General features: G+C 38.8%; 1 protein-coding gene and 1 long non-coding RNA gene across 3 annotated transcripts; both read left to right on the top strand.

Annotated features, from left to right (window-relative positions):
• Positions 1–22579: 22579 nt before the first annotated feature.
• LOC310739771 lies at positions 22580–23725 on the top strand. The gene is made up of 2 exons (XR_014537472.1): positions 22580–23235; positions 23615–23725. It is a non-coding gene; the product is annotated as an uncharacterized lncRNA (long non-coding RNA).
• Positions 23332–24139, top strand: LOC310739762 (uncharacterized protein; the record flags this gene model as incomplete). 2 transcript variants are annotated; one of them, XM_083566004.1, is made up of 3 exons in its annotated part: positions 23332–23462; positions 23594–23865; positions 24002–24139. In XM_083566004.1, the coding sequence occupies 3 exons, from the start codon at positions 23332–23334 to the stop codon at positions 24037–24039; spliced, it is 441 nt and encodes a 146-aa protein (XP_083422130.1). In that variant the 3' UTR covers positions 24040–24139. The 2 variants fall into 2 exon arrangements, with proteins under 2 accessions (XP_083422130.1, XP_083422129.1); XM_083566003.1 differs by having other exon boundaries at positions 23585–23865.
• Positions 24140–26625: the final 2486 nt, after the last annotated feature.

The following is a 26625-nucleotide window of genomic DNA, read 5'->3' as shown; positions in this document are numbered from 1 at the left end:
CCATACAGAACAGGTACACAAAATTGAATGATACATTCTAATCTAATTTAACTTTACTATGCACATTAAATGGATATTTCTTCTTATTAATATTGTTTCAACAGTGTGACATTATGCACAATTCTGGTATACCTAGCTGCATTCTTGAAACGGTAAATCTTCCGGTTTCCATCTACTGAAATTGTCAGAATATCTAGGGTGCATGCAGGACAGATGAAAGGCTCTTCCTTGCAGATTTTGTCCACCTCAATACGGACAGCCTCCCACTCAAAAAAGCTTTTCTGAAAACTGTCTGTGGAGATCTTGCCAGTCTATTAAAAGTAAGGAAACCAACAGCTAATAATGTAAAATAAATGCATTAGCATTAAACACCTTTCTACCCAGAATACAGAAATATTACCAATACTGTAGGATAAATGAATGTAATACTCACACGACCAAAGCGGACAGTTCGCTGATCCAGCATTCTTGAAAAAGCTTGGCAGGTGTCAGGGATCCCCCTGCCATGCCTCCCGCAGCCGCTGTCAGGGATTCACCCTGCCACGCCCCCCTCGGTAGCAGTCACGCTGCCTCGTTATCCCGTGCCTGCCTTGACGACCGACAGCTGTGGCTCATCTAGGTTTAGACTATATAAACTCATGTTCTGGAGTCACAGGCTGTCGGTTCTTAAATGTCATGCTGGTGATTCCCCGTGGCTGCTCGACCGCCAGCATTCCCCACTGGTTCCGTTTCCCAACTCCGTTCCGTGTTGGACTACTCTTGGCCATAGGAGGTTTACTTTCGTTTTGCTTTCCTTTTGCTTTCCTTTGGACTTTAACTTCCGTTGTGGATTACTCGTCTCGAGCGGATATCTTTGTTTGCTTCTCTCCTCGGCATATGCGAGTGTTTTTTGGTTGAACTGTTTTCAATAAACTATGATTGACTTACTTCCGCTTCCGCGTCATGGTAGTCAGCCTGACAGAAGAACCGACCTGAACCGAAAGCGGAATCGCCCTCCCGCGATTTCGGCCGCGATGGATCGGCACCCGAACACGGCTTCGGATTTCTCCCGGAAGTTCCATGCCGCTCCTCGCGGTTCAAAGCCACTGACGCCGACTCATGCAAGGGCGGCTGCGCCACGCCCCTCCGTGAGCGCAAAGGGATTCCTGGCTCGTTTTTCCGGAGAGAGCAGCGAACTGGGCGGATTGTTGAGGAGCATCGGCGAGTATGTGGAGGAAAATTTTTCCCAGTTTCCCTCCGAACGAGCCAAGGTCGCCTTCTGCGTTTCCCTCCTGTCTGGTGACGCTCTGCTCCATCGTCTGCTTCCGAATCTGTCTGGCCGGCTGACACGGTGAGCTTTCGCCCCCTGGGGTGGTTCTGTTTTTCTGTGGCTGGGTCGCACCGTTTAAAGGGCCTGTGTGTGGATTTTGTGTGTGTGTTGCGGCTGTTTCTGGGTGTTTCTTCGTTCTACATTTTTTTTGCACTGCTGGGCAGCGCAATAGGGGGGATTGACTGTATTAATGTTTTAAAGAAAATAAAACGTTGAAATACAATAGAAAAGTGAAGTAAAAATGTTTAAGTGATAAAAGAAACAGGAATAAAAAGAGAAGTGAAGAAAATAATAGTTGAAGCTGAAGAGAAAAAGTATAAAGGTGAATGCTTTTGAGAAACAGAAGAAATATGGTAAAAAAGTTTAAGTAAGAATAAGGTTTAAAGAAAAGGAGCCGCAAGATTTGGATAAAAACCCTCAGGGAGGTGACATTAGGTGGGCCACAAAGACCTGGATATTTACTAAGTGAATTTCAGGCCAGTTTAAATAAACTGGATGATGCAGAATTAAAATTCAATTGAAGTTCCCACTCTGACAATTAGTTGACGAGCTATGTAAAGAAGCAGCCTCTCATTTGAATTTCTACATCTCAAACAGGTAGCATAAATTAAGCAGAAAAGTAATAAAGAGAAAATAAAATAAATGTGCGGCAAAATAGCATGCTATAAGTTTGTATGACTGAGTCGACTATAGTGTATGTGAAATTTAAATGTTGTGTATGTATTTACTGCGAGTTTTTTGATTTAAGAGATATTTGTGTGTGTGTGTGTGTGTGTGTGTGTGTGTGTGTGTGTGTGTGTGTGTTTGAGGAAAGTGTGTGCGTTTTGAAAAAAAAAAAAAGGGAGTCTCTCCCTCTCTGTGCGCGCGGAACAAAGTGTGTGTGTTCCATGTGCGCTCAGCTGCGGGTGAAGACCCCCCACTGTGTTCCATGTGCGCTCAGCTGCAGTTGGAGTCCCTCTGCGCTAACACCGAAGTCAAAACACCCTTAATACTGAATGAATAAAGATACCCCACAGTGAGACAAACACTCCCCTGAATTAAATAATTCCCAAAAAGGACATTTTCAAGTAGAGAAGTTAATGAGGGTGGTGAGTGTGTGCGTGTATGAGCAACTATTATAATAAGTGATTATTGTATATGTATTGTTTGTGAGTAATACTGATTGATAAAAAAGTTGGGGTGATTATTAAAATAAAGCAAATTGAAGTGCATGCAATATGATGTTTAGAGGTTAAAAGGAGAAAAGCAATCTGTAGAACATAAAACTCTGAATGCTGATGGACGTTGTGTGTGTAAAGTATGAGGTGTTATCTGTAGAGAACTAAATAGATACTAAGGTCCTGTCTGTTTTTTTTTTTTGTGTGCTGTGTGGTATGCGGAAATTGCGGTCTAGAACGTCACATGGATTGAGGCCTGCGACTGGAGCAACATGGTCAGCGCATGGCTTCTGTTTGATTAAGGCCAGTGCTGTTTTATCCACAATTTTTTTAATGCTTGGATGTGTATTTGAACATGTGTGCGCGTATTCAAATATCTATTTTTGTTACTGTATGGTTTAATCTCTCTGCTTGAGAGGTAATGTAGTGAATTTCATTTCCGTATACAAATTTTGTGCTAAATGGTTTAAAGGAAACTTGGCAATGGACTGACCAGTCGTGGTATTTAAATAGTTAATCATTTGATTTGTACTCGTTCAAGGGTTGTTGATGCGCGTTTTACAATATATTTGTGGGTTTTTGTTGAAGTTAGATTTAAGTAATCTTTAATTTTGGTAGTTGGTATCAATTTATGCGTACAAGAATACAGAAAGTTGTCATAATGTCAAAAATAATTACTCAATAATAATTTACTTAGTAAAGGACCCCCCACCATATGAGAAACAGGTAAAGTTTGAGGACATTTATCCTCAGCTTCCAGTAATTAGTCAGGCAGGTGGTTATTGTATCAGAGACAATAATGATCGTATAATGGAAACAGGGCAGGCAGATATGACTATAGAAATGCATCCAAGTACCAAAAGTAAGGGGAAAGCAACACGGTTGGGAACTGAGAGAAATCTGAGGGCTAGAAGGATGAAAGTTATAGATGATAATGATCAGAGTGAAGGTGGAGAATTAGGTGGATATCATCCTGCTGTCAGGCGCATATTGTCGAGGGCAGAAAAGCGAGGGGATAGAACAAGGAGGAGAGAGTTGGTAAGGGACGATAGCTCTACAGACAGTGAGGAAGGGGACAGTGATGAGGATCTGGAGAGTAAGAGTGGTTTAAGGAAATTTTACCCGAAGAGATTTAGCCCTGAGATAGAGGAAGGCCGAGATAGTGCCTCAGCAGAGGTTGAAGGAAGCATGAGTCAACGTTTTTCACATCTGCTCACCCCTAGGGAGTTGGAGGAATCATATTCAAAAAAGGAAGGGTTACAGGAGAAAGGATCTCAGAAAATATAGAAGCGATATTCTTTACGCTCTAAAGGGAAGGATTGTGATAAAATGTGTCCAGTGTTAATTCGAGGACGGAATCTGGAGTATAAGCCTTGGCAGAATACAGATATGTCTGACATACTTAAAAAGTTGCCTACTCTTCAGAGTGGGGCATATCCTTGGATTTCAAAGTTGGAAGAGATTATGGTGGGAACACAAATAGCCATAGGAGACATTAAGAGATTATTGGCCAGTCTTCTTGGGGTTCAAGGTATGGAGGAAGTCCTGCAGAGAGCAGGACTTAATCGTTATGTGGGTACCGCTGTTAATGATTCAGAATTGTTTTCTGCAAACAGAGGTTGAGTGTGGAGGGCTTTGAAAGACATATTTCCAACAAATGTACACCCTGATAATATTTTTATTGAGCCCTAGGTCAGGAGGAGAATCCAAGGTCAAGAGCTTGGATCAAGAGCTCTATCTCAAGAGCTCTATCTCAAGGTCAAGAGCTCTATCTCAAGGTCAAGAGCTTTATGTGTCAAGAGCTCATCAGGTGTGGAGAAGCATCACAGGAAATGATCCGGATTTGAACCAGATGGAACAGTCAATTTTGAGAGCTAAGATAGAGAAGGGACTGCCCCAATCTGTAAGGAGTAAGTTAGCCAAAGTGGTCGGTCTTACAAATGCTGCAAAGGGTACGTACATAGATAACATAGCTCATCAGGCGGAATTATATCGGAAGAAAGAATATGATCAGAAACAGCAGGACCTAGAAATCCTTAGGAAGCTTAATCAAATACAGCAAAAAGATAGCAAAAAGAAAGAGAAAAAGCAGGCTGTGATTGTACAGGCTCCGCCCCTGGTGGATCAGGCACAATCTCAGCCTCATCAGGTTTAGTTTCAATTGCCGCAGCCACCATCAGCAGTTCCAGTGATTTCTTATCCACAGCTAGCTCCAGGTCAATTTCAGACCTGGAGAGGTCGAGGTCGTGGAACTTTTGGAAGAGGTAGAGGAGGAAGATTTAATCCAAACTTCCAACAGTCTCAGGAAGCATGTTACAATTGTGGACAGATTGGTCATTTTGCCCGTGAGTGCAATAGACGAGGAGAAAACTCCAGGGGAAATTTCAGAGGAAATTTCAGGGGAACCCTTTTAGGGTCCCAGAACCAGGATTTTAGGGGTGCCCGGAGGATCCGAGCGGGGGATGTCAGCTGGTAGTATCAGGGCCGGAGATAGATCCAACAATAGTGGTGAAAGTAAGTAATAAACCATTGGAAGTAATGGCAGATAGCGGAGCTGCTTTCACCTGTATTTGGCCTGAAGATGCTATACATCTCCCCATGTCTGGTCAATTGATTCGGACAATCGGGTTTGAGGGTATAAAACAGCTGATTCCTCTCACAGAACCAATCGAACTCTGCTATAAAAATCTGAAAACTAAAATACCTATATTGGTGTCAGAACATACACCTATTGCGCTTTTGGGAAGAGATGCCTTGTGCAGATTGAATTGTATTATAAAATGTACACCTGACGGTTGTCGGGTGGAAGTACCTGAAGCTGAAGCTTCCTCTGTATTTTGGGTTGGAAGTCTTAGTGCTGAGTTTTTGGAGCCGGCTAAGTTGTGGGAAAAGTTTATTGTGGCAAATATGCCCAATGGGAAACCTCCAGAGTATCCGTTACATTGCACGCTTAAGTATTTTAAGAATGCTGTTCAAACAAGTTCAGATGAATGGTTGAGAAATCAGCCAAATCAAGTCCAACTCAGTTCGAGTTGTATCATTTTGGGACCACAAGGAGCAGCTATGAAGGTAAATATGGATGATTATTTGGAGAAAGAATTTGATATTAAGAACAGTGTTCCACATGTGACTTTGTTGGTAGCTGAAGAGTATAATCAGAAGCATGTAGGAGAGATGATAGCAGAAGCAGGGAAAGCCGGTTTTGTGCCGTTGACAGAGAATTTAGCTATATGGAAGAGTGAAGATCAACGATTTATTAAGATTATGATCTCTGCTCAAGGATTGGGACAGCCACAAACTGTGCGACTGACACATGAGTCAATTTGTAATGTCAAAATAGACTCAGACATGAAAGAGGAGATGTTGAAGCAAGTCCCAGAAAGTCTGTGGTCTCAACATAGCACGGATATAGGACTTGTGAAGTCAGCACAACCAGTGAAAGTGGAACTTAGACCAGGAGTTAAACCTCCGTGGAAGAATCAATATCCACTGAAAGAAGAGGCAATAAGGGGGATTGGATCACAAATTGAGGGACTTTTGAAGGCTGATGTTTTGAAAATAACATTAATTAATTCACAGAGTAATACGCCTTTGTTGCCTTTGCAGAAACCTGATAATTCTTATCGTCTGGTACATGATTTAAGAGCAGTGAATGTCATAGCAGCTGATTATCTGGCAGACGTACCGGATCCACATACTTTATTAGCTCAAATTCCACCTGATGCAACACATTTTACAGTCTTAGATTTGTGTGGTGCATTTTTTAGTGTCCCACTCAGTGCTGAAAGTCAGGGATTGTTTGGGTTTACGTACAATGGACAGAGTTATGAATACAGAAGATTGCCACAAGGGTTAAAGCATAGTCCTCATATTTTCAACAAAGTATTGAAGGATGATTTGGCTGGGATAGATCAGGTACTGAAAAGTACTGTTGTTCAATACGTGGATGATATTATTATTTGTTCACCAGATAAGGAAACATGTCATAAGGACTCAATTAAACTGCTACAGACACTGGCTGAGAAGGGACATAAGGCCTCTAAGAAGAAGCTACAGTATTGTCAAGAGAAGGTAGTTTGTTTGGGTCAGACAATAACGCAGGGACATAGAAGTATTTCCGGTAATCAGGTAGAAGCTATTCGTAAGGCCCCAAAGCCTAGGACTGTCAGGAAGTTGATGACATTTCTTGGTATTGCTGGTTATTCCTCAGCATGGGTAGAAGATTATGCTAGTTTAACAGGGCCTTTGAGAGCTATGATTAAAGACACTGGCAATGCTCAGCTTCATTGTAATCTTACCTGGACGCAGGATGGCCTTTTGTCATTTGAGACGATCAAACAGAGATTGCAGGAGGCTCCAGCGTTAGCACTTCCTGACTACGCAAATAATTTTTTGTTGTATGTGTCTACTTCAACCGGAGGTAAATATGCATGTGCAGTTCTTTGTCAGCCAACAGGTATTGGGACAAGCCCCCAACCCATTTCTTACTATTCCACCGCCTATACAGAAGTAGAGCTCGGGCTACCGTTGTGTTATCGAGCAATGGTAGGAGTCTATTTGATGTACGATAAGGCTTCATCTGTCACGATGGGTTATCCAGTGACAATTCTTACCCATCATAGTCTTAGAAATCTCTTGAACTATGGTAAATACACATTGACTATGCCTAGACTCAGAGATTACTATAGACTCCTAGAGCAGGAGGATGTTACTCTAGTGAGATGTACTACAGTGAACCCAGCTGAAACTTTGCCAACTCTAGAAGATGGCAAACCACATGACTGTGTTCAAGAAGCAGAAAGATATTCAAGGCTTAGATCTGCAAGCCCTCCCGTTGCGTGAGTCAGATTTGGAGTATTGGACTGATGGTTCCTGCTATCGAGTGGGAGATGAATTGAGTGCTGGCTATGCAGTGGTAAGAGCACAAGGAACAGAATTTGTGGTAGAAAAGGCTGAAGTTATACCACAGCCTGCATCTGCACAGCTTGCGGAACTTGTGGGGCTAACTGAAGCATGTTTGCTAGCAGAAGGCAAGTGAGTGACAATATATACTGATTCTGCACATAACGTGTGTCACTTGTTTGGAGCTGTATGGAAGAACCGAGGGTTTAAGAAGACAGATGGTTCTCCAATACAACATCATGCTCAAATAATGAAGCTGTTACATGCTATGATGAGACCTAAAGAAATAGCAATAGCTAAGTGTGCAGCACATAGGATGGATGTGTCAAGGGTCACTCAAGGGAATAAAGCGGCTGATGAAGCTGCTAAAGCTGTCACAGGAGCAGACAAATTGGGTAAAGTGTTTCTGGTTACTCATGGAGTGGATTTGGAAGATAAAATTACCATTAGAGATGTGATTTTAATGCAGGAAGCTGCTCCCGCCATGGATAAACAGTTGTGGCTAGATCGAGGTGCCACTCAGGATTCTACTGGTCTGTGGAGAAACCATGAGGGCTGATAATAGCACCTCCAGACTTGTTGGGTCTGATGATTCAGGAAGCACATGGGTTAGCTCATGTGGCAAGGGGGGGAAGTTAGAAGGAAAATCATGAAGAAATATGGTTTTTGGGCACCCTGTTTACTTGAACAGATCGACTATGTCATAGGTAGGTGCATTATCTGCTTGAAAAATAATGTTCGAAGGGGTGTGTCAGTTCCTCCTGGGCACATTCCCACTCCGAAGGGTCCTATGCGTGAATTAGCTGTGGATTTTGTTGATATGATAAGACCAGTTGAAGGGAAAAGATACATGTTGGTCGTCGTGGATAGATTCTCACGTTGGCCTGAGGCCTGTCCGAAGTGAAAGAATGCTCAGTCTGTTGCCAAGTTTTTGTGCAGAGAGGTTATAAGTAGGTGGGGACTTCCGGATCGGATATCCTCAGATAATGGAAAAGAATTTGTGGATAAAACAGTTAAATTGATCTTACAAAAGTTGGGAATTAAACAGTGTCTTGGAGCAGTATACCACCCACAAAGTCAAGGAATTTGTGAAAGGATGAATAGTGTTTTAAAGAATCGCATTGTTAAGATCTGTCAGCACACGGGCTTAAACTGGGTAGCGGCGCTTCCACTGGCACTGATGGCGTGTCGCTCAAGTGAGCTGCGTGATTTGCATATGACACCTCATGAGTTGCTAACGGGAAGACGGATGCCGACTCCTTGTTTGCGTACCAGTGGGAAAGGTCCAAGTCTAGCACTTTTGGAAGACAAAATGCGAACTTATGTAACATAACATGGTCAGCTTACATAAAAGGATATCCGCTTATGTTTTTGACAGGCAGAGGAAAGACGAGGTGCAGCAGAAACTTGATGAGCAAAAGAGCACCACAGTGCAACCTGGAGACAAGGTGTTTGTGAAAGTGTTTAGAAGGAAGTGGTATAACGAACGTCGGGAAGGACCATTTGAAGTGGTCTGCAGTACTGGAACAGCGGTCCAGGTCAAAGGATCTTCAACATGGTATCATTTATCACATTGTGTTAAAGCACCGAAAGAGGAGATAACGTGTTCCCAGAGTCAAGATGGTGAGGGTTCAAGAAAGTTGGAAGAAAGTGTGGATGATCATGCAGCAGGAAAGGAGATGCATGAAAATAACCAGAGTCAAAACCCAGAAGGGGAGATTGTCCGGGGTATAGGACTGTTCCCATGGTACGGTGTGACATTTTTAGCTGATCATATTGATAACATCACTTATACGTTACAGGGTTTCGCCAATGAGACAATAAGGGGGTTTGATTTTCTGTCAAATACTCAAAGGAGTCATAGATTGACATTGCTAAAGCATGACATGGCTTTAGATTATATATTGGCCAAGCAAGGTGGCCTATGTGTGGCTTTGGACTTAACTGGTGATGCCTGTTACACCTTGATCCCCGATTCTTCTGATAATATGACTAGTGTTATAGAGGCATTGCGAAACATACGAGATGCGTTTGGTCCATCAGAAGGAGCTGGATGGTCTGCAAATTCTTGGCTGCAGGACAAATTAGGACCTGTAGGTGCAGTCCTGGTAAAAATTTTTGTGGCAGTTATCTTATCGTTGTGTGTGATGTTTTGTTTCTGTACGCTGTTTTTGACCTTTGCGAAGGCAATGATATTGTGATGGGTTGGAGTTGTGATGCCTGGGGACGGTACTCAGATGCCACTGCTGCAAACAGCAGATGTAGATGAAGTGGAATTAGAAGGTGAACTGGTGGAGAAGTATCCATTTTGATATTTGTTCGTATTATAATATTTCATATATTTTGAATATAGCTTACTTTTTAGTAGTTTCCTCCTATACAGAGTTAGGATGAAAGGGGAATGGAATGTGATATTATGATTCATTTGTTGCCTGAGAAGACGATACTGGTTGTTTTTTTTTCTTTTCTTCTCTCCAAAGAAACAATATTGGGGGAGATACATACGTTCCAGCATGGACAACAATCTAAGATCGGAAGGCTCGGAACGAGGAATGCTGTGATTCTACACATCAGCGACCCCATCTGAGAATCAACGCAGCCGCGGATGGACATTTTCCCCATACACACATATATGTTTATTATTGGATTTTGTGTTGCAGTATATCCAGTGACATTGATAGAAAATGTTTGTACACTAGTAGTAATCATAGTAAGTCATGACAGTTTTTAAGTTTCTTCTGTTGCATAACAAATGCATATGTATTACTTCTTGTTAAAGTTTTGATTGCTGGGGTACAATTTGTGGCCACCTGGGGCAGAGGGGCCGTGAGAGCAGTTTTCCTGTCTTGATTGTTTGAAGGATATTTAAGGAGAAACGACTGCCTGACAGTTTTTTTCACTCTCACACTCCATAAATTCATTATATTGTTAAGGTTATGTGACAGGAAGTATTATAACTATTTCTGTAAACAATGATGAACATCTATGTTATATTTTTTTGTTTGTCGAGGGCTTTTTGATCCCTCGAAGGGGGGAAATATATAGTATCTTAAATATGTAATATCTTAAATATGTAATATCTTAAATATGTAGTATCTGAAATATGTAGTATCTGTATTTCATCTGACTTTATTCTGTAGTGCAGCAGAATATCTGGTCTGGAAGCAGATCAGATGTTTTTCTTTAAGCCAAATGTATGAAAGGCTAAAGTGTTTATCTTAAGAGCCATGACTGGGAAAATGAGACAGGCTGTCGTCCTTAAATCAGTATGAGCCGAAGTATAGAATATGATCCAGGATGCATGTCCTCTTGGGAGACGACCTCTGACCCGTTCATTAGATGATTAAGATGAATGGTCTGGGAAACCGAGCTCTGATACATCAGAATCAGGTTTATTGGCCAAGTGTGTTGACACACACAAGGAATTTGGTTCCAGCTGTAAGTGACTCTCAAAAGTACAGACATAAATAAAACCTATACATGACAAAACAGACAAGACAAGACAAAAACAGACTATACAAGACAATACAAGACAATACAGACAATGTGAGACAGCATAGACAGTGTGGGTATTAAATAGGGATACAGATCAGTAATATACATAAAGTGTGAGAGTGCATGGTAGTGCAAATGACAGTATTGTGTGTCAGGTATGATTAGAGAGTTACTATAAAACTTTGTACAGTATATAGCAGCCATAGTGTGTGCAACATATACAGATGATGTGATGACTGACAGTTCTGTGTAGTACTTATAGATATGAGCAGGGAATATAATTATGGTCAGTTGTTAGTGAGGCTGATTGCTTGGGGATACATTTGGGATACATTTAGTCTGGACAAAGACAGACTTCGCTTTGTGTTAAACATTATTGAGAAATGAGATCATATACATCTGCTATACATTAAGAGGCGGACCCGGAGATCGGGCAAAATATATAACGTGTGTGGCCATGGATTGGGAGTCGTCAATTCATTGATACGGTGGCTCCGAGCTGATCTAGGAGGCTCGTGAAGATGCTGAATTTCTATGTTAGATAATAAACTTTATTTACAAAGAAATATCAGTGTCTGCGAGGATTAATTCCAAGAAACAGCTACACTTTTTCATGAAATTATGCTTATGAATATAAAAATTCCTATATTCACAAGTCTATCTTGAATAAATAATACGTAATTTATCTCAAAACAAATGTCACCATCATCATTCACATTTTGCATGTTTAACTGCTTTTTAATGAAATTATGTTTAAAAATTCACATTTCATATGAACTATATTTTTATGAAAATGTTAACTTTTTTTTTTTACAAAATTTGATTTGTCATGTCACTGTTTTTGTTTACTTGTTCCACTTTTAATGGTTTGTAATACATTTTTGCTTATGAGCATGAAAATTCATACTATCCAACTTTTTCTGGAATAAAGTAATCTTTTTGTCAAAACATGTCTCATGTCAATATTGTAGTTTTTTTGTTCACTTATTGACTTTTGTAATGGTTATTCCTGAAATCATGCTAATTTATATAAAAAAAAAATATTTTCACAATAACTATAATTTTAGTTTGAAAATTTTAGAATGCCAAGACATGATTTATTAAAAGTAATGTTTTTGACAAAGTTTAACCCAGCCATTATGGATGCACAAGCCAGTGCACGCGTTAGGAAGGGCATCCAGTGTAAAACATGTGCCAAATCAAATATGCGGATCACAAATGAGAATTTCATACCGGATCGGTCGAGGCCCGGGTTAACAATGACTGCCGCAGGTATCGTTAGCCGACAGGGTACCGGTGGAAATTGGGCTACTGTTGGCCGAAGGAGGAGATGGAGAGGAGGAAGACGTCTACAGAGACGGCAGGGAAAGGAACAGTGCAGGAGAGTGGAGGTTCGGGTTGGTACTTTAAATGTTGGTACTATGACTGGTAAAGAGAGGGAGGTAGCTGATATGATGGAGAGGAGAAAGGTAGATATGCTGTGTGTTCAGGAGACCAAGTGGAAAGGGAGTAAGGCCAGAAACATTGGAGGTGGATTTAAAATGGTTTATCATGGTGTGGATGGAAAGAGAAATGGTGTAGGGGTGATTCTGAAGGAAGAGTACTGGAAAGATTCTGGAGTGAATTAGATGAAGTGATAGATGGTGTACCTAGGAAAGAACGAATGGTGATTGGGGCAGACTTTAATGGGCATGTAGGTGAAGGGAGCAGAGGTGATGAGGAGGTGATGGGTAGGTATGGTTTTAAGGAGAGGAATGTGGAAGGGCAGATGGTCGTAGATTTTGCTAAAAGGATGGAAATGGCAGTGGTGAACACTTATTTTAAGAAGAAGGAGGATCATTGGGTGACGTATAAGAGTGGAGGAAAGTGCACAAAGGTGGACTATGTGCTATGCAGGAGATGCAACCTGAAGGAGATTGGAGACTGTAAGGTGTTGGCAGGGGACAGTGTAGCTAGACAGCATCAGATGGTGGTCTGTAGGAGGAAGAGTGTAGTGTGAGGTTCAGGGAAGAGGTCAGACAGGGGCTCAGTGGTGTTAAGGAGGTGTTGGATGATTGGGCAACTACTGCAGGAGTGATAAAGGAGGCAGCTAGAAAAGTACTTGGTGTGACATCTGGAAATAGAAAGCAAGACAAGGAGACGTGGTGGTGGAATGAGGAAGTGCAGGAGAGCATAAGGAGAAAGAGGTTGGCAAAACAGAAGTGGGATAGACAGAGTGATGAGAAAAGTAGGCAGGAGAACAAGGAGATGCGGCAGCAGGTTAAGAGGGATGTGGCGAAAGCCAAGGAAAAGGTGTATGAGGAGCTGTATGAAAGGTTGGAGACTAAGAAAGGAGAAAAGGATTTATACCGATTGGCCAGACAGAGGGACCGAGCTGGGAAGGATGTACTGCAAGTTAGAGCAGTAAAGGATGGAGAGGGAAATGTGTTGACTAGTGAGGAGAGTGTGTTGAGAAGGTGGAGGGAGTATTTTGAGCAGCTGATGAATGAGGAAAATCAGAGAGAGAGAAGGTTGGATGATGTGGAGTTGGTGAAGCAGGAAGTGGATAGGATTAGTAAGGAGGAAGTGAGAGCAGCGATTAAGAGGATGAAGAGTGGAAAGTCGGTTGGACCATATGACATACCGGTAGAAGCGTGGAGATGTTTAGGAGAGATGGCAGTGGAGTTTTTAACAAGATTGTTTAACAGGATTTTGGAAGGTGAGAAGATGCCTGAGGAATGGAGAAGAAGTGTGCTGGTACCGATCTTTAAGCATAAGGGAGATGTGCAGTCTTGCAGTAACTACAGGGGAATTAAATTGATCAGTCACACCATGAAGTTATGGGAAAAAGTAGTGGAAGCCAGGCTGAGAGAAGAGGTGACCATCTGTGAGCAACAGTATGGTTTCATGCCAAGGAAGAGCACCACAGATGCCTTATTTGCTTTGAGAATGTTGATGGAGAAGTATAGAGAAGGACAGAAGGAATTGCATTGTGTATTTGTGGATTTAGAGAAGGCGTACGACAGGGTGCCAAGAGAGGAGTTGTGGTATTGTATGAGGAAGTCAGGTGTGTCGGAGAAGTATGTGAGGGTGGTGCAGGACATGTATGAGGACAGTGTGACGGCAGTGAAGTGTGCAGTAGGTATGACAGACTGGTTCAGGGTGAAGGTTGGACTGCATCAAGGATCGGCCCTGAGCCCTTTCCTGTTTGCAGTGGTGATGGACAGGTTGACGTACGAGGTCAGACAGGAGTCTCCCTGGACTATGATGTTTGCGGATGATATTGTGATTTGTGGTGAGAGTAGGGAGCAGGTTGAGAAGAGCCTGGAGAGGTGGAGGTATGCGCTGGAGAGAAGGGGAATGAAACTCAGTAGGAGTAAGACAGAATACATGTGTGTGAATGAGAGGGAGGGCAGTGGAGTGGTGCGGTTGCAGGGAGAAGATCTGGAGAAGGTGGAGGAGTTCAGGTACCTGGGGTCAACAGTGCAAAGTAATGGAGAGTGTGTTAGAGAGGTGAAAAAAAGAGTGCAGGCAGGGTGGAGTGGGTGGAGAAGAGTGACAGGAGTGATTTGTGATAGTAGGGTATCTGCAAAAATGAAAGGGAAAGTATATAGGACTGTGGTGAGACCTGCGATGTTGTATGGATTAGAGACAGTGGCATTGAGTAAAAGACAGAAGGTGGAGCTGGAGGTAGCAGAGCTGAAGATGTTAAGGTTTTCGTTGGGAGTGACGAGGATGGATAAGATTAGAAATGAGTTTATTAGAGGGACAGCGCATGTAGGATGTTTTGGTGACAAGGTGAGGGAGGCGAGATTGAGATGGTTTGGACATGTGCAGAGGAGGGACATGAATTATATTGGTAGAAGAATGCTGAGGATGGAGCCACCAGGTAGGAGGAAAAGAGAAAGGCCAAGGAAGAGGTTAATGGATGTGGTGAGGGGAGACATGCAGGTAGTTGGTGTGAAAGAGGCAGATGTAGAGGACAGGGTGGTATGGAGACGGATGATGCGCTGTGGCGACCCCTAATGGGAGCAGCCGAAAGAAGAAGAAGAAGAAGAATGTTTTTGACAAAGTTTGATTTTTAATGTAATTTTTCCCCCTTATTCCACTTTTTAACGGTTTCTAATGAAATTATGCTTATGCTTATGAATATTCATTTTTTCCCAATAGATAACAATTATGAAAAAGGTCATATTTCGGTCAAAACATGATTTAGCATGTAACATTTGTAGTTTTTTCGTTTAAGCATCATACTTTGTAATTTTTTTCATGAAACTTTTCTTATGAAAATGAAAATTCATATATTATTTATATTTAGTTTTGTCATTAAATTATGATTCTGATTATAAAAACATATTTTTACAAGTTTAGAAATCATGCTTAAAATTTCATGTTAACTATTATATTTTTTTTAAAAGAGTAAAATTCTTGACAAAACTTGATTTGTCATCACTTTTTCATTCCCTTCTTATAATTTTTTTAATCGTTTTTTAATAAAATTTTGCTTAGGAGTATGAACGTTTATATTTTCATAATAACTGTCCTATTTTTTCTGAAACAAAATACATCCATTTCTTAAACCATGATTTCTCTTGTCATTTTTTTGTTTTGTTTTTTTAATTCACAGTGTAATGGTTATTATTAATATAAAAAATTATTATTTTAATAATTGTAATTTTTTTATGAAACAATATGTTTTTGACAAAACTTTATTTTTTATTTCATGTTTATCCAGTCATTCCACTTGTAAACGTTTTGTAAATGAAATTATGCTTATAAAAATTTAAATTAATATTTTCGAAATAGATGATTGGGAAAAAAGATGAAAAAATTATGAAAAAAGTCATATTTCTGTCAAAACATGATTTCTCATGTAAATGTTTTAGTTTTTTGTTTATATATTGCACTTTGTAACTTTTTTCATGAAAGTTTGCTTATGGAAATAAAAATTCCTATATTTATTATATATAAAACTCATATTTTTGTCAAAGCTTTAGTCGTCATGTAATGTTGACTTTTAAAAAAAAATTTCCTAAAATGTTGCTTCTTAATATGAAAATGTATATACGTATATCGTATTTTCATAACAATAGACATTTTTGTCAAAAAATTTATATTTCATGTCAGTATTTATTGTACCATTGTAGGTTTTTTTTTCATGACATTTTGCCTTTGAACATATTCATATTTTCACAATAACTCTAACATTAACATTTTTTTATTTTCCTCAAAGCAAATCTGTTGTCACCATCATTCACTTTTTGCAATATTAACAGTTCTTTAATGAAATTATGCTTAAAAATCCATAATTTCATTTTAACTATTTTATTTTTTATGACAAAAGTCATTTCAAAAAAATAACTTTTGTCATGTAAATTTTTTTATTTACTTATTTGACTTTTACTAATACATTTTTACTTATGAGCATGAAAATTCGTACTATCATACTTTTCTGGTAAATGTCAACTTTTTGTCAAAACATGGTCAATTTGTAGTTTTGTTTTGTTCACAAAGCCTTTTTAATGGTTATTCATAAAATTATGCTAATTAATATATAAAATCAAATTTTCATAATAACTCCTTTTTATACGTGAAAAATCAGTAAAACATTATTTTTAAAAAGCCATGTTTTTGACAAAACTTTTTTAGTTTTTTTTATGTCATTATTTCCCCCTTTTTAATGGTTTCTAATTAAATTATGCATATGAATATAAAAATTCATATTTTCCAAACATAAAAAAAAGAAAAAATGATGAAAAACATATTTCTGTCAAAACATGTCATATAACATTTTCAGTTTTTTTTGTTTACGCATTGTACTTTGTAACAGATTTTCATAAATATTTCTTATGAAAATGCAAATTCATATATTTATAATAACATTTTTGAAAAACCTCATATTTTTGTTAAAACTTTATTTGTCATGTGTTTCACTGACTTCTTGCATTTTTAAAACTTTTTCCTGAAATGTACCTTCGGAATACAAAAATTCATATTTTCATAACAATAATAATTTTTGTCAAAAGGTGATATATGTCAGTATTTTTGTTCACTTACTGCACCATTTACGTTTCTTTTACATGACATTATGATTTTGAATATAAAAACTTATATTTTCACCATAACTATCATACCTTTTATAAAAAAAAGATGAAACCGCCTGGCCACCGGTTCCCCCAAGATGAAAAAAAAGTGATATTTCAGTCAAAACTATTAATGTAATGCTATGCTATGCTATGCTAATGTAATGCTATTATGTTATTACACATTTTTTTATATTTTCTTTGTTGACTTTTTAAAACAAATTTCCTGAAATGTTGCTTTTCAATATAAAAATTTATATTTTCATTGTATATCGTACTTTAATAACGATAGACATATTTGTCAAAAATTGATATTTCATGTCAGTATTTTTGTCAATTTATTGTACCTGTCAGGAAGCTCCCTGATCCTTCTCCTGTGCGTACCCTGCCCGCAATGAGCTCCTCGCCAGCGAACTGATCACACACACCTGAGACTCGTTTGGCACTCATCACCATACCATATATAAACTCCTCACTTCCACATTCACACTGTCAATTATCTATGGTTTTGCTGCTCATCGCAAGTATTTCCCGTGTGTTGTTCAGTGCCGTGCTTCTTCCTAGCGCACCTTGGATTCTACACAGACTACCTTTTGTTTCAGTTCATTCTCAGTGAACCACGCTCCCGCTGGGCACCACCGGAATATTCACCTTCAAGGCGAGTGTTGTGTTTGGCTTTGCCTGTGTCGCAAATAAACTCTGTTTTGCTTTCACTTCGGCTTTCGCCTCCAGTTTCATCGCATAACGGTTTTTATTTAACCAGAACACAGTGGGAACTGCATTTGCATTAATTAACCCCTGTAACATTCAATATGATTGAACCACATAATGTGAAGTATGAATAAAGGGGGAAAAATAAAGTGCTTGCAGGATTTCTTAAATGTATTAAATGTTAGCTGTTATATACCATATATATTTTTAGACCCTGCTTTTAAAGCTTCACAGTTTCAGTTTACAATTGTAGCATGCAGTGTCCTAACATTTTGATCTGAACAAAATAATTATATCTGCTTAATATCAATGAAAAACTAAAGTGCTTGCAGGATTCCTAAAGAAAACAAAACAAATATAAATAATAAAATATTAAATATTACAGATGTTGAACATTCTCAGAACCTTTAAACTTGGATTTTACAGGTTTCTTTCATTTGTCTTTTTGTATTTTTTTGTATTTCATTTGTATTTGTCTTTTTATTTAATGTCAAGGTTTTTCTGAAGAAAGATAAGCTGGTCAATATGCTCAGATGTCAGGGCACTTCTATGTGCAGTTACAATGTCTCCTGCAGTGGAGAAAACTCTTTCCGCAGAAACACTTGTGCCCGGAATGCACAGGAAACCCTTTGCTAGTTTGGATAGCTCAGGGTACGCATTTTCATGTTCTTTCCACCAACTGAGTGGGTTTTCTTGGAGGGGCAAAGGTTTTTCTTCTCTAAACCTCTTAATCTCAGATGCAGCAGTATCATGTGCAGATTTTGGTTCCATGTTGTTTTCAGAAGTGGCAAATACCATTCCAAGCAAGTCAGCCAATGCACATGATTTCCTTGGACTCTTTATGGGTTGCAGGGAGGTGGAGGCAGAGCCATCTTCATAGTCAGATAGGTGATCTTCAACATCCTTTGACTAGTCAGTCTCCTCTACTTCTCTATCTTGCTGCTGAAAAAACATCAAAGCATCAAATAGAACTATTATTATTATTATTTTGACAGTAAATTGTCATTAACTTTCACAACACAATCTGATATACCTGATATAAGGATAAATTAGCCTATTGCATTTTTTTTTTATTTACAAAATAGAAATAAGTACAACTATTTATTAAAACTTAATTATTTAACCAATGAATGTTATTATATTAACCATGTTATAAATATAATATGAACTAATGTTAGATACATTAACTGATACACTTAAAATTGTAATGTATTTAACAAAAACAAGTAGACTAATTTATTAATGTATTTATTTGCTTACATTCTATTGCTTCCTTATGGCAGCCACCACAGCATCCGTCATTTTGGAGTAGGTCTCTTTGATCTCCATTTCAGAGAGAAAGGGTAGATCCTTAAACCTTGGATCCAGAGTTGATGTCATGCACAGTGTCTCCCTCTCATTGGCATATCTCTTTCCCAGATCTTGTGCTATAGCAGCCTTGATGTCCTTTGCTGTCTTTGTATCATCTGGGCTTTCTTCTGTGCCCATGACAAGCTTTGAATAGAGTGGGCATGCTCTCTTCTGACATTACCAATGTGGCATTCTTCATTGGTTTCAGTGCCTTGAGCACTTTCTCAGCACATGTGATGTCAGCTTCATACATTGTGAAGACATCCTTTTCACACTTTCTGACCTCTGTTGAAAGTAGTGCTGCACAGATGGCTGGTTGTTGTTCTAAAAATCTACCTATCATGTCATAAGAGCTATTCCACCTCGTGACAACATCTGTAATTAACCTGTGTTTTGGTAGCTGGAGCAGGTCTTGCTTTTGTTTTAGCTGGTGGCTGGCTATGGTGCTGCGTCTGAAAAATCTTGTAACACGTCTGATCCTGCCTAGGAGTCGCTCCACTGCTGGCAACTTTAGTGCTTTCTGTGAGGCGAGATTCAGGCTGTGCGCAAAACATCGGATGTGGGTCATGTCTGCGATATTTCAGCCGCAACATTCATATTGGATGCATTGTCTGTTACAATCACTGGATGTTTCTCTTTCAAATCCTATTCAGTGACGGCCTCCTTTAGTAATTCTACAATGTTATTCCCTGTGTGACTGTCATGCATAATTTTTTACCTCATTGTACAAGTTGGGCACAGCGATGTCCGTAATGTGCTGACAGGATGGTATTATGACGGAAGCCTTTGTTCTCTACGACACTGAGAGGGCGCATATCTTTGCAAATAAAATAAAGTACTGACTGAGTTATTTTGGTTGCACGCGTTGAGGTTTGAACTTTGATCTGTGAACTTGCTCCAGGGTGAGTTGACGGGGATCCTCTCTTTTAACGTTAGCCATTTGCTGCTGTTCTGTTATCATTGCATCCGCATGGTGCCTCGTTATGTGCGCTCTCAGATTTGTAGTGTTCTTTGAATATTTGACGTTGGCATTGCACATTTTAGAAACAGCAATACTTTTGTCAATCTCTTTCGTGCCTGGTCTGTGACGAAAGCCGAAATGACGCCACACATCGGCTTTGTACACTGAAGCGGGAGCTGGAAATATTCTTTTATCCTCCATTACTAGCTGCGAACTATTTTAACGTTAACATTAGTAGCGCGCCGTTATGCTAGTACTTCCTGTCACTGTTTAAGTTCAGAGATAAGAAGACTGCGATCTAGCGGCTGGGATATAAACGGAACAAAGTGAAACTGCCATGAATCTGTATAATTTTTTTTTTATTTTATTTATTTTATTTTTTATAAATATCAATATTTTGTTTTTGAGAATCGATACAGTATCGTCAAACAAAATATCCCGATACTCACGTGTATCGATATTTTCTTACACCCCTAGTATTTTCACAAAATAATTTTTGTCAAAAGGTTATCATGTCTGTATTTTCTTTAACTTATTGCACCATTTTACTTTTTTTTTCATGAAATTATGCTTATGACTATAAAAATACATATATATACACAACAACTCTATCTTGTATAAATAAAACGTAATTTATCTCAAAACAAATGTCACCATCATCATTCACATTTAGCAATTTTAACTGCTTTTTAATAAGATTATGTTAAAAAATTTACATTTCATATGAACTATATTTTTATGAACATTTTCAAATTTTTTACAAAATTTGATTTGTCATGTCACTATTTTTGTTCACTCGTTCCTCTTCTAATGGTTTGTAATACATTTTTGCTTATGAGCATGAAAATTCATACTATCCTACTTTTTCTGAAAAAGTTATCTTTTTGTCAATTCGTAGTTTTTTGTTCACTAATTGACTATTGTAATGGTTATTCCTGAAATCATGCTAATTGATATAAAAAAAATCATATTTTCACAATAACTATAATTTATGTATGAAAATTTCATAATGCCAAGACATGATTTATTAAAAGTAATGTTTTTGACAAAGCTTGATTTTTAATGAAATTATCCCCCCTTATTCCACCTTTTAACGGTTTCTGATTAAATTATGCTTATGCTTATGAATATTTATTTTTTTCCCAATGGATAACAATTATAAAAAAGGTAATTGTTGTGAATTCTCTTCTTTTCGGCGCGAGTCGCGCATGCGCAGCATCTCGAGCGCGGCTTCTCAGACACGGGCGCACTGAGCATAGGCAGCGGCGCACAAATTGCGCAGTCGAGGCGCAGTGGCACTCTCGATGCATTGCAGGTGATGCCGTGTTAGAGCGCAAGAAAAGTTTGTGAAGCTGTAAGTGTGCTCCACTGTTCCTCTATAATCGTAGAGATTGTTAAAGGAGACTACGTAATGATATTCATTTTGCTACAGGATGTTAAATATGTATAATCTGTATTTTAACTGTGTTGATGCACCTGTTATATAGCCGGGTTAGCCGCTAGCATAGCTGCTCATTAGTACGGCTGCTCGGGCTAAACGTGTTACTAGTTTTTCCATCGGTAACATTTGTACAATGGTGTTAAGTAACTACTGTGATGGTTCATTATTGATTGTATTAAGCATATGTTTCTTGATAATTCAGTGCAATATGCAGTATGTTGTCTCAGCTACTTATTAAGAGTTAAGACTAATTCTTCTGTATGGTGTCTGTTGTACCAGTTGGCTAATGTTCATGCATGTCATGTTATGGTTTTCTAATGTGTTAAACAGTTGTTTCTTTATTTCATTCCTAGAAACTACCTTGCACACATGACCCTGTGTGTAATGTAATCCTTGCACAATAAATGGCTAAACTCTATCTGATGACTCAAACTTCCTGACCAGAGTTCTGCGGCGGTCAATAACACAATCACCAGTAACAGCGGACAATCCGCAACAGTCATATTTCGGTCAAAACATGATTTAGCATGTAACATTTTTAGTTTTTCGTTTAAACCTCGTACTTTGTAATTTTTTTTCATGAAACTTTGCTTATGAAAATGAAAATGTATATATTATTTATATTTAGTTTTGTCATTAAATTATGATTCTGATTATGAAAATATTTTTACTAGTTTTAAAATCATGCTTAAAATTTCATATTAACTATTATCTTTTTATGAAAAGAGTAAAATTCTTGTCAAAACTTGATATGTCATCACCCTACTTATTATTTTTATCGTTTTTTGTTTAATAAAATTTTGCTTAGGAGTATGAACATTTATATTTTCATAATAACTGTCCTATTTTTTCTGAAACAAAATACATCTATTTCTTAAACCATGATTTCTCATGTCAATTTTTTGTTTTTCTTTAATTCACAATGTAATGGGTATTATTAATATAAAAATTATTATTTTCATAATTAAATTTTTTTTTATGAAACTGTTTTTTGTCAAAACTTTATTTTTTATTTCATGTTTTTCCAGTCATTCCACTTTTAAACGTTTTGTAAATGAAATTATGCTTATAAAAATTTAAATTCATAAAAAAATTATGAAAAAAGTCATATTTCTGTCAAAACATGATTTCTCATGTAAATTTTTTAGATCTTTCGTTCACTTATTGCCTTTTGCTACTGCTACTAATGAAGTTAGGCTAATTACAGTTTTTCTCAAATGCTAAAACACAAAAGCCAATCCTCTAAACCAAATGACCAGTTGTCTAAACACATTTACTAAATCTAGCCATCATTTTCCAATATCATAAACACATTTCACATGAAGACACAATTCACAAAACACAATCCTCCGTTCTCATAAATCTTAACACATTTTTCTTTGCTAAAACACAAGTTGCAAAAGAACTCTGCTCATATTCTCACAGTCAGCAATATTGCCACAGTCAGCAATATTTGAACACAATGAACACACCTGGTGTCATTCATTACACTCAACGACTCAAAATTGAAGACACTTGTTGCTAATGCTGTGACCACATGTACAAAAGCAAGTTCAGAGTGCACAGTTTGCTGAAGATTCCAAACAAACACAATGGATGAAGGCAGAGTCAGGGGAAGAGGAATTCGAGTCAGAGGAGGGAAAAGAGCTGGCCATGGAAGAAGAGGAGCAGGCCAACGAGGAAGAGGAGTTCAAATCAATGGAGGAAGAGGAGCAGGCCAACGAGGAAGAGGAGTTCAAATCAGTGGAGGAAGAGGAGCAGGCCAACGAGGAAGAGGAGTTCAAATCAGAGGAGGAAGAGGAGCAGGCCAACGAGGAAGAGGAGTTCAAATAAGAGGAGGAAGAGGAGTTCAAATCAGAGGAGGGAGAGGAGCAGGCCAACAAGGGAGAGGAGAAGGTCCAGGAGGGAGAGCAAGACAACCTCGGACCATCATTACGTACGAGATGCGAGCAACAGTCATTGACCATGTCATTGTCCATGGCATGACAATGGCTGAAGCAGGACTACGAGTCCGTCCAAACCTGAGTAGGTTCACCGTGGCCACCATTATCAGGGCATTCAGACAACACAACAGGTATTGTACTCTATTGCTTTCTTTGTCACAATACAATTTTACAAGCTTGTGAAAGTAGTCTATTGGTTTCAAATCAGTTGTTACTGTATTGTAAAACTGACAACACATGTTTCTTTCTTTAGAGTTGAAAGAATGCCACATAGAGGTGGGAGGGTTGCCATATTTACAGCGGCACAAGAAACCCTCATTGTGGATATGGTTCGTGAGAACAACCTCATCAGACTCCTGGAGATCAGAGACAAAGACATTGCCGATAATGTCAACTTTGAGAGCATTGATGATGTCAGCTTGGCCACAATAGACCGAGTTCTCCGGCGCCAAAAGATGCGGATGAAACAGGTCTATAGGGTTCCCTTTGAGCGCAACTCTGCGCGACACAAAGACCTACGTTACGAGTGTGCAAGTAAGTATACATCCATGTTCACAGTACAGTTAGTGGACATACTGTGTTGCTCAGTGGCCTATATTACTTCTGGACAATACTGTGCTACCTGATTGACTGTTGTTCTGAACACCTGTGCACTTTCACATTTTCACAGAGGATATTACAGTTGGACACGATGGCCAGACCTCATGAGTACCTCTTCCTGGATGAGGCTGGCTTCAACCTGCAGAAACGAAGGCAAAGAGGCCGTAACATCATTGGCCAAAGAGCCATCACTGAGGTTCCTGACCAACGGGGGGGTAATATTACTCTTTGTGCGGCCATGGGTTTGGAGGGGCTTGTCCACCGGCATGCTGTCCTTGGGTCTTACAACACCCAACGTCTCCTCACCTTCCTAGAGGAGCTAAAAGACATCCTCCTGGACCGCCAACAACACCATCCTGGGCCCGCACATCAAATTTATGTGATCATTTGGGACAATGTACGCTTCCACAAAACAAACCGAATCAAAGAGTGGTTCACCACCAACAGTAACCACTTTTTAAACGTCTGTCTGCCACCCTACTTCCCTTTCCTGAACCCTATAGAGGAGTTCTTCTCATCATGGAGATGGAAGGTTTATGACAGACAACCATACACTAGAGAGAACCTCCTAAGGGCAATTGAGCTGGCCTGTGTTGACATCCCAGTGGAGGCCATTCCAGGGCGTTTTTCCCGCGGTGCCTGGCAAGAGACAATATAGCCTGCACAGTGATTGTGGTTTGTGTGTGTGGTGTGAATAAAGTAAATAAAAAAACTTCACACCCTGATCATGTTTTCAAGAGTACTGTTGTGTGCAATAGATTCTGTTTTTGCATTGAGTTGTGTTACAGTAGTGTACATGCAGAATTTACTATAGATTTATACTCTTCATATGAAACTCTCAAATCTAAATGCCTAATCCTCTGCAGAAATCTAAGAACATCCAATAGTGTAAAGTTTTAAAAATATGCATTGGCAGTTATGAAACAAAGAAACTTCTCACAAATTGAGCATTGTGTTTTCAATTGTTTTGCTGTAGTGTGTAATGATGTGTATAGTGTTTACATTTTTGAAAGCTTCGAGCTGCTCTTTTGGTGTGAAAGTTTGAGTTTTGAAGTGAGAAGGTGTGGTTGTGTTTATGTAGCTTTAGAAAAGGGTGTTGTGTTTAGACATTGGGAAACATGGAGGAAACGTTTGTGAAATGTGTTTTAGCATTTGAGAAAAACTGTAACGCCTTGAGTGGTTCCATTAAATTCCGGAGTAAGAACGGGCGCTTTGAGGATGGATTGAACTGTAGTTAATGTCAAACGTCTGCTACACTGACTCAGGACTACTTTTCGCTTCTGATCATTATCACTGTACCCGCAACATCGTATATCTGCTATAAATGGACATTCGGTGCAACCCAGATGAGGATGGGTTCCCTCAAGGTTTCTTCATTATGCCATCTCGTGGAGTTTTTCCCTTGCCACAGTCGCCACCGGCTTGCTTATCAGGGACAAACTTACTTATAAAGAACATATTAACTTTTAATCACCACATTATCTGTGTAAGGCTGCTTTGAGACAATGTTCATTGTTAAAAGCGCTAAACAAATAAAAATGAATTAAATTGAATTAAACTATCCTATGCTGTCTAGCGACACTGTCCCCTGCCAACACCTTACACTCTCCAATCTCTTTCAGGTTGCATTTAGCTGGAGATTAGCTGGACACTTACCTTAAAGGGAGGAGTTTTCAGGAAAAGTTGGACACTATGAGGGATTTTGGCTAAAACAGTTCAAAACAGTTCTTAAGCTTTTCCATGAACCATTTATACTATATTTTTCTTACCCATAGAATTTTCATGAAACCACACAACCACACTCATTGAAAAACTCCAGGAAAACCATAGTGCACAGGAAAATGCATGTAAAATGCAGATGATGTATGTTGGTGGCACAACTGTGCCAGTGAAAGAGACATGAGACATGAACTGGGATTCAGCACTCTGTTTAAATAAAGATTTTTATTTCTTACATACACATCCTTACTTGTTTTACTGGGTCACTGTATAATATTGATGTTTTTATATTTATACATAATTAGTGTATTAAGAGGTGTATTGATTCAAACAGGACACCACTGAAGGCCTAGGTGTGACATGCATGGTCTTCACACACAGACTACCACTGTTGAGCACATAAGCTTTTGCTAAACAATGTTTTTTATGTGGATTGATTTAGAAAGGACACCAATGAGGGCCGATGTGTGAAATGCATGGCCTTAACACATGGACGTTATTACTGTTGAGCACATAAACCTTTACTAAACAATCTGTTATTCTATGTTTCCAATCCCATAGCTTTTCTCCAACTTATACTATCTGTTTTGGGCCAGTAAATTTTAGTAAATCAAATTTTAACTGCTCTAACACAAGATACACAAATTAGTTTAATCACAGAGTGTACTCACATTTGTTGACAATAATGGCTGTATGTTGAGTTATTTTTAGAGGACAATAAATCTAGACTGTATAAAAGCTGCACATTGACTAAAATATATCCAAGTTTTATTTCTATAGTATTATCCGTTGAGAAGATATTCTATAATATTTACTGAAATGTGAGGGCTGTACACTTTTGTGAGATTCTCTCTCTCTCTCTCTCTCTCTCTCTCTCTATATATATATATATATATATATATATATATATATATATATATATATATATACATATAAAAAGCTCAAATACCACTGACTGACTCACTCATTCATCAC

Source organism: Silurus aristotelis (genome assembly GCF_946808225.1).
Source record: "Silurus aristotelis genome assembly, chromosome: 17".
Classification (NCBI taxonomy): domain Eukaryota; kingdom Metazoa; phylum Chordata; class Actinopteri; order Siluriformes; family Siluridae; genus Silurus; species Silurus aristotelis.
This window is presented reverse-complemented; position numbering and strand designations above follow the sequence as displayed.